General features: G+C 33.5%; 1 protein-coding gene across 1 annotated transcript; it reads left to right on the top strand.

Moving 5' to 3' along the window:
- The first annotated feature begins 6,683 nt into the window (after positions 1-6,683).
- Positions 6,684-10,283, top strand: LOC134853659 (uncharacterized). Its single transcript, XM_063869667.1, has 2 exons — positions 6,684-7,254; positions 9,753-10,283. Exons 1-2 carry the CDS (start codon positions 6,684-6,686, stop codon positions 10,133-10,135), a joined length of 954 nt encoding a protein of 317 aa, XP_063725737.1. The 3' UTR covers positions 10,136-10,283.
- The last annotated feature ends 2,325 nt before the right edge of the window (positions 10,284-12,608 follow it).

The raw sequence follows: 12,608 nt of genomic DNA on the forward strand, positions 1-12,608 counted from the left end.
GAATCTAGCGATCAAAAAGTTACCGTTAATTTCAAAGGTGCCAGTAAAAAAGTAGCCATAAAAGATGCCACCAAAGTAAAATTGAAGCGTTTCTTTAATTGCGATGTAGACTACTTGGAAGAAATAAACACGCGCGAAACTGTATGTATCGAGGATGCGTGTACTGATTTGATACCTGGATCTAGTTATGACATTCAAATTGAAACCGCTCAAGCTGATATCAATGCAAATCAACAGGATAAAATGCGAAACTGGCTCAGCCTAAACAAAAACAAAATACAGCATGCATTAGTTTTAAGCGACGCCGCTTACAAGGAAAACGCTCAAGAGTTTCTCGAAATGAACTTGTCAGACCATGAATTCAAGTCATTAGTTGAAAACAAATTTGGTAAATGCCGGTTCCTAATAGCTGAAACTGAAAATGATAGCACCGTATACGTTGCGTTCAGAGGAACCAACGATTTTGAAGATCTTCTAGCTGATTTCAGTTTTTGGCAACAAGAAGCTCAACGAAACCCATCATCAGGGTCATTTCATTCCGGATTTCTTGAAAAAGCGGAATTATTTCCTCTCAAAGAATTCCTTTTGAGCAACTTCATCCAACAAAAGACGCTCGTGTTTTGTGGACATTCTTTAGGCGGCGCAGTATCTTCTATAATTTACACAGAACTTGTGATTCTGAGACATAGACTTGGAAATACGATGTTTTCAAATGTCTCAAACATAACTTTTGGTGCGCCCTTGTTCGCCGATACAGACTTCAGAGAATACCTTACCAGTATTAGCACCAACCTTGAAATGTATCACTTTGTTGTTAAAAATGACCCAGTTCCCAGCCTATTGAGTTTCGGAAGTCTTCTCAAAGCACTGCAGAAACTTCAGCAACATAATGGTTTATTTCAAAGAATTGTTACGGCGCCGACGTTTGCGGAATTAGTATCAAAATTGAAGCCTTACTTGAAATTTGCATTGAATATAATGGTTGTCGCTTCTGAAGATGGTTTGCTGCCGGAAAATTATGGAAAAGCAGCTAGATTGGCAAAAACTGTCCTTCAGCTAGTAGATACTAGCGAATCGGAGACTGTGAAAAGAATGTTTGTTCCTATTGGAAATTTCATAATTATCGACAATCCAAACGTTCTATACTTTAGTCATGCCCTTCAAACTAGACTTGAAACCGAACTCAATATTTGGGAAAATGTAGGAGTAGAATGCTTATTGAATCACAAGACTTCAAATTACAAAACCAAAATCACAGTTGCAGAGATCTGTCACATGGGATCTTTTGACACCAAAAAATTCAAAGAGGACGGTGATTCAGAGCAGCGCACAGTTGAGCGTACGACCGAGTTCGAGCCTACAATATCACATGCGGACCTTTGTATGTTAATTCGCGATCAAAAACTTAGAGTTGCAATTGAAGGGAGGCACTTGACTTCAATTATTCTGCAGGACTGTCGATTCCATTTCGGTGGTTTGCATCTTGACGCAACACAAGCCGAAGTGAAAAAACTTTCTGGTAATCCAGGTGACGATCGAGTAATAATTGAGCAGTTGCAAACGCAAATCAAACCCAATTTCTCGCCTCTGGGTTGTAAAATTGAGGTTGCGACACAGTTTGGTAGCTGTGAGTACATTATCAACCAAGATAGAATTCGAAACCTTGAAAGTATGTCTGCTATGGAAATATCGAAACATGAGTCGGTTTCACTAGTCATTAGAAAATCAATCCAACGAGGCATCGCCCTCGCTGAGATTAGAGGCGAACATGCCCCGAATGACCTTCTCATTCGAAAAATTTTCGAATTGGCCAGTCTTTGCTTAAATGCTGCAGAAATAGATGAATTTCAATGGTTTCTACGGGGAAACTGTGAGCAAATTCTTTGCGATGAAACGCAATACACGAAAGTGGAAAACTTCTGCATGAAAATTGAACGCGCAGTTAGCACTCAAATTCAGATCGACATGAACAAAACTAACAATTTTTCTGAGTTTTGGCTATGGCTACGTGTGAGTAGCGCGCTTGAGATGAAAAAGCCTAATGCAAATCTTGGTTCTTTTTGCTTGTTGTTTCGACTTTCGATACAAAAGTAACAATAGTTTTGATCGGGGTGGGTTTTTCAATGGGTAATTAGCGCGCTTGAGATGAAAAAAGGCCTAAGGTAAACCTTAGTTATTTTTGCTTTTAAGTTTTAGCACCCTTTTAATTTCAGAATGGGGTTACAAAACCGGGATGACCCAAATCTTTATTCATACAAATTTTTTCACAATTTCACAAGTGTAGAAAGTTGCATAGAAGATCCATGATTAATACTTTGCCATTAAACTGCAAGACCAGCAAATTTTCATGTACAGACGTACTTTCAGTAGATGATTGTCAAAAACTAACGTTCAAATTTTGGATCCCGTGATAAGCATATAGTTTTTATATCTTCATGCTCTTCAATACAGCATGCAGTAACTGACCAGAAGTAACTTGAGTTTTTTTACGAGTATCTCTATTTCTATTGATGAGACGCAAAAAGACCACAGCCTTTCCCCTAATGGCAAGATCAAACAGCTACGCAGATGAAACGCGAAAAACAGCTCGACCCGCTCAAATTTGATTGAAATCGAAAAAAAGCTATGTAAAAAAACCCAAAAATAATTGAAGCCTAGACAACAGAGGTTAATAAGAGGTATATGTTTGGGCTGATCAAGGGGTTTGCCTATACTGACCTCCATGTATTAAGGTATGTTAAAAGCATCCGGTAAACAGGCTATGTATTAAGATAGGGAATAGGATTACCTATGTATTGAAATAGGTTATAAGGTTTCATAAGATACAAGACTTGAGATGGTAAGATGGTAGGTTTCATATGGTGAATTTTTCGGCGCCCGACTTTTCCATGTTTTATGATCCTCGGCACTAATCTATTACGATCGTGTATACATTTCTCAAGGTATTAAAATTGGTAATCCATGTAATAAGATAGGACATACCATGGTGACAAGTCTTGACAACAATTGGTATGATCAATCATCCATGCAAAGTCTCAATTTCCCTACCTTAAAAGGGTTGACAACAGGTTGTCTGGGGAAACAAAATATTTAAGATTAAATGTTCCGCTCCTGTGACTAAACTGGGAAAAAATTAAAAACCCCTTTATGGTTGATTGATTTAATGTCCCATTGAATTTTTTACTACCCAGGTATTATTTCATCGCATGAGAAAGGATGACAACTCCCTTTACCAATTACTTTTATTTTTTTTTAAAGTTTTTTTCTCCCCATACTCCTCCATGAAATAAATAAAAAACTAAAGTGCAAAACGCTTTCCAGTCAGATTGAAAACTCAAATGTAATAAAAACATAAAAAGCATCTAATCAAAACTGCATGGATTTTCAAATGGAATTTAGATATGAAAAAACATATTATATTTAATTTCGACCAATCAATTTTTTTCAGCAATTTTTTAGTTTCAACCCAGAGTAATCTTTTATTCTGTCAATATCCTAGCTATGATTGGCTTCAATTCTCCGTTATCATTTTAATTTTAACCTTTTAAAAAGTCTTGAAATATATTGAAACTTTCAAAAAAATTAATTTCGAAATTTGTCATTTCTTTTGCTCTGGTAAAATTTTAATTTCGGCTCTCTTAGTTTCTGCATGTTAATTGTCCTTTTTTCTCAAAAAATTTTTCAAAAAACTATAAAAATTACCAGAAGTTCTTTGTACTTTTTAAAAATTTATCTATTCTATCGACAATTCATTTGAATGGGGGACTATCTCATCCAAATTCAATCAAACACTTGATTGTATTTTAACAAAAAAATAGTTTCTAAAGTTAGTTTTGTTTAAAAAAATAAGGAGCTTAAAGAATTAAATTACATAGACAAAAAAAATGTCACTGTAGCGCATAATTATTTTTCATTGCAATAATTTACATTTAAAAATGAAAAAACAGTATTTTAACATGAAATTACTTATAAAGACAAAATATACATATCCAACTTTGCCGATACTTTTTTGTTAAAAAAGAATAAAATGATCTTTTTTTTACCCAAAGAATCACAAACCAGTAAGTTTTGTCCAATCGAGCGAAATGCTTCTTGATGGTAAGATGAAATGATTGTTTCAAAACTGGGTTTTCATCAAAAATAACCAAAAAACAATTTCTAAAAGCCTCGTACCAAAAGTGACTGCTATGATTTCATCTCATTTTTTTTTTTAAAAAAACCATTGCGAGAGTGATCGGTTTATAAACTAGTTTTTCAAGAAACGTTTTTGCTTTACCAGTTCGATGCTTGGGTTTCTTTTTTCCAAATGCTTCTTTTTTTCCGATTGTTTTCATACTGTTTTTGTTTCAGCAACTTTTGTATTTGTTTTCAGTTTTTCCAATCACTTACAACTTCTCATTTCTTTGGAGCCTAAATTTTAAATATGATTCTTCCAATTTTTTGAAGATGGAACAAAATAGTTTTATAAGAAAGGGGATTTCAGCGCTCGTAAGATTTTGTAAAGGAGCACCAAAACTTCTTCCTAAGTTTTCTTGGGTATCCACGAAAAATGGGAAAACTTGGGTTGTGAGCAACCATTTGATATGAAATATCAATCAAAAGAGATTATCCAAAATTTTAGGGATGAGATTCTCGCTTGGGTTTCCTACGGTTAAAATAGTTTTGTTTTATGCTTGTAGTGTCTTTTAGTTCTATTTTGATGCTATGGAAATAGTTTTTCAAAATTTTTTAAAACTAGATTTCTGAAAGCTTGATAAATTATCTAATGTAACTATAGGTTGTATGCATCCAGTTTTTACGATGAAAAAGAAAGGAATACAACGCAAAAAAGGAGTTTTTAGTTTTTGTATCAGCAACTAAATTATAATTTATTATATCCTTCATAGAATCAGGTAAGTTTTTTTTAATTTTGTACGAGTACTGATGGTATGAAGAATTTTTTCAATAAACTACATCCTCCGACTGATTTTGCTCAACTTAAAAACCCAAAATACGACACGGATCAGCACTTCGAATGTTTAACACTGATTGCTCCTCAGGTAACTAAGCAACAACCTTCTGTGTAATTTAATCTACTGATACATAATTTAAACTATAATCAATATTTTGTGCAGTTTAAGCTATAAGCGTTTTAAATTTTTTTTTCCAAGCTACAACTATATCAACAGTTTTTGTTTTCAGCACTGGTTCAGTATGCATTGGTTGTGTCTTCTTTTTGTCTTCAGAACTTTCGGTTTCATCTATAAATACAATTTTTCTCTCGCTAGCATTTTGGTACAGTAAAAACTACATTGTTTCCGAATTCTGAACACTTCCTCAGCTCCTTTATACTAAAATTTCTCAGAATTTTTTCTCATTCGAAATTTTCGATCATATTTTTTTGCCGGTTCTCTGTCGATGTTGATAAAAATACTAGTATTTCATTTTCAAACTGTGGCTTGTGTCCTTTTCGAAACGGAATATCAGACTTTGAAAACTCTGCACTAATCTCATTTTTGCACTTTGGTTCAATAAGCTTCATAACTAATTAATATACTGTTGAATGCAAAAAAAATTGAGACTTCAGTTACATTTTTAAAGCTCCTCCAGCTCCTTTCCGATGATTTTGGTAGAGCAATTGCTTTACATGGATTGTTTAACTATTCTTTCGCTAGCAAAAGATATAAAAATTGACGGGATGATTTTAATATCTGTTCACGCTACATGCGGTAAACTGTTGCACATTAGTGCTTACTCAATTTTTAAACAATGACCTCTGGAATTAGCTATGCCAGCAACAAATGACGATTGTTTTTTGTACAATTCTTTGCAGATATCAAGGTCCACTTACTACCGAAAATTAAAAAACATACGCGAAGGAAAACTCCTTGATCGGAAAAAGAGATGTGGAAAAGACATAGAAAAACAGCTAGTAAATTGTTGAAAAAACTGCCTCAATAGTTTTAAGAAATCCGTACGTTTCTGCTCAGAAATTTGCGTTAAAACTTGACACCGAGGATGGCATAAATTTAAACAAAACAATGGTTCAGCCTACATTAAAAAGAAACCTTTTGAAGAAAATCACTAGAAAAACCCTACAATTGTCCTCTAACCTACTAAAAAATGGATGGAGGAAAATCTTGTCCAAAATTTGCAATGGCCGCCAAAATAAGCGGGACTTATCACTCAATATATTCTCTGAGGAAAAGAAATCACCAACAAATACCGAAGAGTTGAGGATATATATAATCGAATTCAAAGATGAAGTGACTGCGCAAATGAGATTAGATTTAATGAAGTCATTTCCAAGCAGACTTTTATATGTTATTCGTTGCCATGGACAGCAAATCGCTGCCTAGTCATACAGAGTTGTAGCCATTAGCCGTTTTTCGTGTTACATTATATGCGTCTTTATGATATGCCATTTAGGAGAAAATTTAAATTCCAAAGTGGTTTTCTAAAAATTCTCAATTCAAAAACCTATTTTTATTGGTTTTCTAAAAAATCACAATCCAAAATACTTATGCAATTTTGATATGCAAGAACATCACAACAATAAAAGTTATAAATTTAGAACATATGTCATTCAAGCGCGCTATCACAACAAATAGTTTTCCTTAAAAGTCATAATATTCTATGCTCTTCCAGCAATTTTTGTAACAGAAGCAGCAGTAGTGATTTTTATTGGCTTAGCTGCAGCACACATGTATCAACTGAAAGAACGAATGAACAGTAGAATTAATCTGGCTGATGAAAGTTACGCTGAAATTGTGAAAGTTCTGGCTGAGATCTTTACTCCGAGGATTGGTCATCTGGACGAACCACATCAAACTGAAGTTAGAGACTTGAAAGATGACCCAAATTTATTCAATAACGAAAAAACAGTTACTCTTCTCTTTGACGAGAACTTGGGGGCTCAAAATTTCTCTAAAACCTGGTTGAACGACTGCATTGAAGCGTCAAAAGAAGTTGTGATTGAGCGAATAAGGATGATTAAAAAAATCCATGAAGTTCGAAAAACAATTGCGACTCAATGTTTCATTGGGATTGTTGGCCCAATTAACTCGGGTAAATCCACCTTCATAAACGCGATGTGGCAGTTAAATTCTCCGACAGGAAGTTCAGTTCACACAGATAAACCAACAATCAGAAAAATTACGGAGACAGTTCAAGTGGTGGACTACCCAGGAAATAACAGCTTAGAATGTCACTCTAGAACCTTCAGTATTTGTGGGGCGATGAATAATCTGATTGTAATTAACATTGCTACTTCAGGTAAGTTTACTTTTGAAGTTGTTTAACTCCCAAGTGTTTCAGTTATTAGTCATGGGAAAACTTAGTTTTTTCCGTCATGTTCTGTCCAAATTTTCATGTGTTCTCTTGGAACTTTTCAGAGTGAACGTTTTTTTTTCATAACTAGAATTATCTATTTGGTTTTATCAAACATATTTTTTGTAAGGGTTTTATTTAGGAAAAAAAAACATAAAATTAGAAATCTAAAAACTTTTTAATTGGATTTATCACAATTGTAAACGAAATTGCAATTTAAATGAGAAAACTCTAGCTCAAAATCATGTCGAATACAGTCATGACGACTCAGCAAGAATTTGTCAAAATATCAAGTGAAACCTAATTGATAATGAACGGTTATTGGAATCGTTTTTTCATTGCTTAAAGTATTATTGTGAATGAAACACGAGCACGCAAAAAAATTGGTTGACAGCTAGACGGGTTTAGTAATTTCTTTCCAAGTACAACCCTAGTAATTAATAGTTATTTAGCATTTCATTTACGGTTAACATCTGACGGATCTTGTTTACAAATAAGAAACCCGAGTCGATATTTTTCACCTAATTTGAAGAAAGATTTGAGCGGTTTGAGCGGTTTTTTTAGACAATTACGCTCAAAATCTTGCTTCAAAATGAGCGGTTTGAGCGGTTTTTGAACGGTTTATCTTAAAATAAGAAGGCCTAGGCATTCTGAAATGATTAAGTTTTCAGTGTTCCAGGACCCACATAATAAACAGAGACATGAATTAGAATGCAGAGTGTTCAGTATTCATTGTGGTGCGTAATTTATACTGGCTTCGCTGCGCGACAGTAGTTTCAGGGCCGCATGGACTAACGGATAAGGCGTCTGACTTCGAATCACAAGATTGCTGGTTCGAATCCCAATGTGGTCGACTTTTTATTATTAGATCTTGCGCGGTTTTTTTAGATAAACCGCTCAAAACCGTTCAAATCTTGCGCGGTTTTTTTAGATAAACCGTTCAAAAACCGCTCAAACCGCTCATTTTGAAGCAAGATTTTGAGCGTAATTGTCTAAAAAAACCGCTCAAACCGCTCAAATCTTGCTTCAAATTAGGTGAAAAATCTCGACTCGGGCTCTACTAATTATAACAGAGCCAAAACGCATTGGTTTTTTCTTTTAGTCCCAATAATTTCAAGCTCTAATTTCAAAAAAAAATCAGGATAAGAATACAAAATTGCTTACAAATGCACCAAAAACACTATAATTGCGACATATTGTAGTTTTTTATTTGCCCGGGTTGACCAAAAATGCTTTCCATACAATTCTCATAAATGGGGAATTTCTTTTCATACAATTCCATACAAATCCATACGTACAGAAAATTGTTTGAAATCTCTATAATAAACATTTTCCCATAGATGGAAATTGCTTGATATTGTTTTTTCCATAAACCGAATAGTGGTTTTTTTTCTAATTTTTTTTCTTAAAAAATAGAGGTTGTGTTTGCAACGAACACAAGTGACAAAGACCTTGGTTATTCAAATCACCAAAGGTTGGACGGTCTTGCGTTTACAATGCATAGAAAACGACCTGAATTGTCTCCGAGCTGTTTTTCATAAATGATATAACAAAAGTACCAAACTTTTAGTTTTTGGCAAAATTTTTCAGTGATGATTATAATAAATTTTTGAATTTCCAAATTATCAGACTTCGATCAAGTCATACATAAACACCCCATTCAAAAGAAAAAAGAGTTTTCAGTGTTTTTGAAAATAAAAATTTAAGAGAAAAGAAAAAAAAGCCAAAATTATCGTTCCAGGACTACGTTATGCACACAAAAAAAGTTTTTGGAAAATGTTTGTTTGCGTACAAAATGCGATTTGCGGTCAAAAAAAAATTTTGGGGGCAAAAACTCAAAATTAATTGGAAAAACTTTTGTGTCACCATCAAAAAATGCCAGTCATACAATTTCCATATATGGAAATTAAAAGGTAAGCATATTTTTTTAAGTTTTAAATCAATTTTTTTTGTCACCAGTCTGTTCAACTGTTCTCCAAAATTGTTTAATGCTTTTTTTCTATTGTTTTTCGAAAGTGTATGAAAATTGTATAACAAGCATTTTCTCCATGCACTTGATGTATGGAATTGTCTGATAATTATTTTTGTTGTATGGAATTGTATGATAAGCATTTCCAGTGTATGGAGGTCAACCCGGGTGATTTTCCCTAATGTTTTTAGAAAAAAGGGATGAATTGGAAACACTTTCAAAATAAGATAAAAATTGGCTAACAAATATGTTTTGCCTGTGCTCGCTTATCAAGAAGTGCTAAAAATTTTTTAATAAGTTTCAAAACATCAATTCCGATCATCAAAACATCCTTGTACAACAGTTCTACTTAAATTCTGATTTGCAGACTCCTTGAGAAAGGTTGAATTGCTTGAAGCGGAACAGAATTGCCCAAAAACCACATCAGGCAGTTGTTTGCCCCCACTACCTTCTTGCCAATTGTTTATTTTTTCAGGAGATGTTAACCAAGACGAAGCTGACAAAATATCCGAATACTACAAAACAGTTTCGGTTTCCGACGATTGCAGAATCATTATATGTATTAACAAGTGGGGCTTATTCGCAGAAAATCTGCGAAACGAAGGAAAAACTATCGCCGAAATGAAAAATCGATACATCGAAAAAATGAACGATTATTACTCGAAGTCTGGAAACGATTTCAGAATTCGGGAGGAAGATGTATTCTGCACAGATTGGAAAATGGACGATAACAGACGCCGAGAGTTTGGAATTTCTGGAATTCAGGATATTCGAGAGTCTCTGAGAGCCCACCTGACGGCTTTGGGAATCAGTGATGAGGCCCAATTAGAAGCTTCTGTGTCGTCGCCTTCTCTTTGATTATGTATTTTCTTTTCTTTATTTTAGCTTAAGTCTCAGACTGTATAATAATTACATGGGCGAGCATCATTGAAAATTTACATGATTGATTCTATAACCTTCATTGGCACCTTCAAAATATCAATTTTTTCAGAAATTGAAATCAAAAAGGCTGTGTTAAGTTTCCGTTTTCTTTTTCAATTGAAATTTTGCAATGAGAAAGATGAACTAATTATTCATTTAAGACAAAATGAAGCAAAGCCCAAAAAATCCAGCTTTAATTATTTTCTGAATCGAACAATAGTTTTTTGATCGATTGTTTTTTTGTTGAAAACTGTTGACTTAATTCATACTGAGACAACATATTGCTCATATTATAAAAACTCAGATTATGAAAAAAGAACCTAATAAAAATATGAAAATTCGCTAGCACATGATATAATTAGTGCAATAATTTGTAGAAAATTAGTTCTATATGTTCTGTAGATTTTTAGTTCAAGAGCAGTCGTAAATTTGTTTGGGATCAAAAAATTGAGTTGCGATCCTCTGCAACCCCCACCCAATGAAAAGCCAAAAATGGTGAGTCACTGAAACATCCCCACACCATTTTTCGAGTTTATTAGATCTTAACCTGGATCATAGAGTGCCTTTACCATACTAATTATGACCAAGTTTCAATTATATCAGCTGTTGGTAAACTGAAGATTTGAGCGGAAAAATGATTCTAAATTCGTTCAAAACTGAAAACTTACAGTTTTTCTGAGAAAGCTTTTGTGTGAACTTAGAATGCCACAAATTTATTTACAAAAAGTGGGCAAAAATTTTTAAAAACCAGGCATTTTTTTTGTCTCAATTTATAGATAATTTTGGGCATTATGATGAGCATGATGAATCTATTTCAACTGGATCTACCCGATAAACCATCAAAAAAGGAGAACGTTTTAAAAGTTCTAATTCACACAGGTTCATGAGTTAAAATGTTTTTTTTTCTCTAAATGATCCTTAGACGCATATTTGACTGCATTAGTGATTTTTCAACGCAAACATTTGCGGTAACTCAACCCAGCCATGATAATTTTTATTTTTATAATACCAGTAAGTTTATATACTTTTTTAAAATTTGTGATTCTAAACAAGGGCTATTTATATGAGTGATTTCAAATCCAAATGTGACTTTTCAAAAATTTTTGTGCCTCTTATTTGCTTAGTAATTATATTGATTGCTCAGTGTTAGATCGTTGTAATAAACTAGCAGAGGGCAAACTAAACCAAAAACCAAAAACGGTTAGCATTTGTTTTAACCCAACCACGATAATCCTTAATTTTATATCAACAGTTACTTTATATAACTTTTAAAGTTTGTGTTTCTAAAAATCAACTCATTCTCTTGATTATCAGGGGCCATTTATATGTGTGCTTTCATATCCAAATGTGACTTCTCAATGATTATTGTCCTACTTATTTGGATTGAGTAATTATATTGATTCCTCAGTGTTGGAGCCGTATATCAAATTAGCGGAAGGCAAACTGAGCCAAAACGATTAGCATTGGTGTTAACTCAACCGCGATAATCTTTACTTTTTTTTAACAGTCAATTTACATAATTTTTCAGAGCTTGCGTTCCTACAAATCAATTCACCCTCTTGTTTATCAACGGTTTTTTTATATGAGTGCTTTCAAATGCGAATCAAAGATTTAATTACTTCTCAAACGCTTCTTAAAGATTTTTATGCTATATATTTGGAGTGAGTAGTTGTATTGATTTCTTAGCTTAGAGTGGTAGCAAGTTTAAGCTTCGGCTGGTTTTATTTAATGCTCATTTTAAAATGCAACAAATTGAAACATTCATTCACACGACTTTTAACAAAAGTGGTAGAGCAGTTATGCTTAGGATGTTTTTTTTTAATCAGTCGATTTTTGACTTTGCAATTAAACGTTTTTGAACAGAATTTACCATTCCCTAATAAACATATCGTTGTCATGAGCTCGAATTAAAAAAAATTCTCACCTGTACAAAAATTTTGAAAAAATATGGGCAGTTCACTAAAAAAATTTTTTTGACCATTTTGGAATATTTAACCCTTTTAGCGAATTGGTTCTACTAACACAATACGAAACGCTAACTGCTGCATCCTTCTCTAAATTATAAAGCCTGTCGAGGATAAAAAGATGACAAATAAACAATCAATTTTTTTCATTTGTTCAGTTGTTTTATGAACGTACTTGAAGAAAAATTTTTGTTAACTTTTTTAATTATTCTTTAAAAGGCACATGCATCGGATCATTCAAAATTCTTCACTGATATTTGAACAATCTTTTTTCGCCGTTTTATTAGCGTACGAAGCTGATTATGCTTCTTTTTTGTGAGTGTTTCCTTATATCAGAAAGTGACTCTTTAGCATGATCAGGGTCTTAACGGAATAAGATGCCTTTTTTTTGATATATCAAGAAGGGCAGTGCCTCATGCACAAATGATCAAATGATCGAAAAGTTA

This window comes from Symsagittifera roscoffensis, chromosome 8 (assembly GCF_963678635.1).
Source record: "Symsagittifera roscoffensis chromosome 8, txSymRosc1.1, whole genome shotgun sequence".
NCBI classification, from domain to species: Eukaryota; Metazoa; Xenacoelomorpha; order Acoela; family Convolutidae; genus Symsagittifera; species Symsagittifera roscoffensis.

Excerpts from the sequence above, each read along its gene's own strand:
- LOC134853659 (XM_063869667.1), top strand. The coding sequence starts at position 6,684 with ATGTATCAACTGAAAGAACGAATGAACAGTAGAATTAATCTGGCTGAT. Across the intron at positions 7,255-9,752 it reads AATTAACATTGCTACTTCAG|GAGATGTTAACCAAGACGAA; the intron begins GTAAGTTTACTT and ends TTATTTTTTCAG.